The sequence below is a fragment of the Ostrea edulis genome, chromosome 7 (assembly GCF_947568905.1).
Source record: "Ostrea edulis chromosome 7, xbOstEdul1.1, whole genome shotgun sequence".
Lineage (NCBI taxonomy): Eukaryota > Metazoa > Mollusca > Bivalvia > Ostreida > Ostreidae > Ostrea > Ostrea edulis.
The window spans coordinates 66,263,429-66,265,406 of NC_079170.1; the positions used below are offsets into that span (position 1 = coordinate 66,263,429).

General features: G+C 33.3%; 1 protein-coding gene across 1 annotated transcript in view; it reads left to right on the forward strand.

The window, feature by feature from the left end:
* The first annotated feature begins 240 nt into the window (after positions 1-240).
* LOC125653289 (E3 ubiquitin-protein ligase TRIM71-like) overlaps positions 241-1,978 on the forward strand; it is a 10,966-nt gene continuing 9,228 nt past the window's right edge. Inside the window, exon 1 of the mRNA XM_056145140.1 lies at positions 241-249. Coding sequence (XP_056001115.1) covers positions 247-249 — 3 coding nt within the window. The 5' untranslated portion in view covers positions 241-246. The remainder of the gene's footprint in view (positions 250-1,978) is intronic.

The following is a 1,978-nucleotide window of genomic DNA, read 5'->3' on the forward strand; positions in this document are numbered from 1 at the left end:
TTAAAGTAACAATTTGAGTGAAATTGGATGGACGTATTTAATATTTCAGATAAAAGTAACAAAAGTTGATGTTTTTCATCTGACATTTCAAATAAAAGTATTAAAGTGGAAGTTTTGAAGTTGGATGGTAAACAGTTCACAACAAAGCTGTCGTATGAATACAGTAACAAGTCGTGGAAAAGCTTTGTAGAGGAGAACTTTCGCATGGTATTTATGCCTATTGATTGTGTTTATGAGAACTTTCGCATGGTATTTATCTTTATTGATTGTGTTTATGAGAATTTTTCCACATTTTATGATGAAGGCGAATCTACAATGTACAGTGCATGTACAATGTATTATTAACAGCAATTAAGACTTAAAAATTCAAATTTTAAAAAAAAGATCCTTTATCCAGAGCTTTTATGCGTGTTATCAATAAGGTGGGTTGGTTGTCTATTGTTTAACGTCCGACTTGAGAATTTTTCACTCATATGAAGACATCACCACTGCCAGTGTAAGGCTACAAAATCTAGGCCTATCTCGGTGCTTACAGCCTTAGAGCAAGGAAGATCGATTGATTGATGTTTTCCGCCACACTCAACAATTTTTCAGTTATATGGTGGCGCCCAGTTTTTATTGATGGAAGAGAGAACCCAGATACAATGTACCTGGGAAGAGACCACCGACCTTCCAAAGTAAACTGGGAAACTTTCTCACTTACCGGCGCAAGCGGGACTCGAACCCGCGCCGACAGAGGTGAGAAGCCATTTGATTTTGAGCGCAATGCTCTAACCACTCAGTCACGGAGTCCTCTCTAAAGAAGGATCTTTATCATGCTGCACCTGCTGTGACATGGAGCCTCAGTTTTTGCAGTCTCATCCGACAAACCGCCCCATTTAGTCACCTCTTCCAACAAACAAGGGGTGCTGGGGACCTACAGTGTATTCTAACCTGGATCCCCACAAGATTTATTAATGAGGAATTATTCTACTGAAACTAATTTAAAAATAATTCATGTGTGCATTTGCATGTATTGTGACATTGATAGACCTTTCTTTTGGTACCAAAGTTTTCCTCTTTTGGCTTTGACTTTGGAATTTGACTTACTTTTAAGGTAGAGATTGATAGGTTGATGCTAAAAAATAATTATTGAATTTTTTTTATTTTGATATATGTTTATGATGAAGCTTCGATATAAAACATAATAAAAAATTAATGTAGATAATCGACCTTGTTTTTGAGAAATATGGCGATTTTAATAACACCTTCTTTAGTCCTTGTAAAGCGTAAAAAGTGAAGAAAAATAAGTAGAGAGCAATATACAAATAGAGCTATAACATTTTTATTGTAAAAAGGATCATAACTTGTCATATATGGTTCCAAACAACCTTTCACATAATTGTATATTACACATCAATTTCAAATTCAGCAATCATTATTAACATGCAACAACATTACTTCAACAGAGCTACATTGGCTAATTACCTTAAAACAGTGCACAGTATTTGCACACAGGGTCATACCTTTGCTTAAGCTGCAAAAAAAAAAAAATACCCATCAAATTTCTTATTTTATTTCATTAAGTGGTCAGTCTATTAGTAAGTAAAATATATGAAAAAAAATATACACCATAATGGGGTTGAATATGGAACTAGCAAAAAATTCCTAACCCCACCCCCTTTTAACAAACTACACATTTTCTTAAGAAAAAGGGTTATTAAAAGATGTTGTAAACAATCCATCAAAAACAGCTTGCTGAAATTCGAAGATTCTTTGTAATACCTTTTTTAAATTAATAAATATAATACAGAAAGGATGTATTTCAAATTTTAGCTTATGTTCTCGTTGTTGACCTTTGTGCACTTACACTCAGAATATAGATTTATCATACGTCATCATATTTGATGATTAATATCAAGAGTTTTCCCAAAATAAAAATTCCCACCAAAAATTGAAATACAATTTATATTTGTTAAAACAAATGTCTCCATTACAC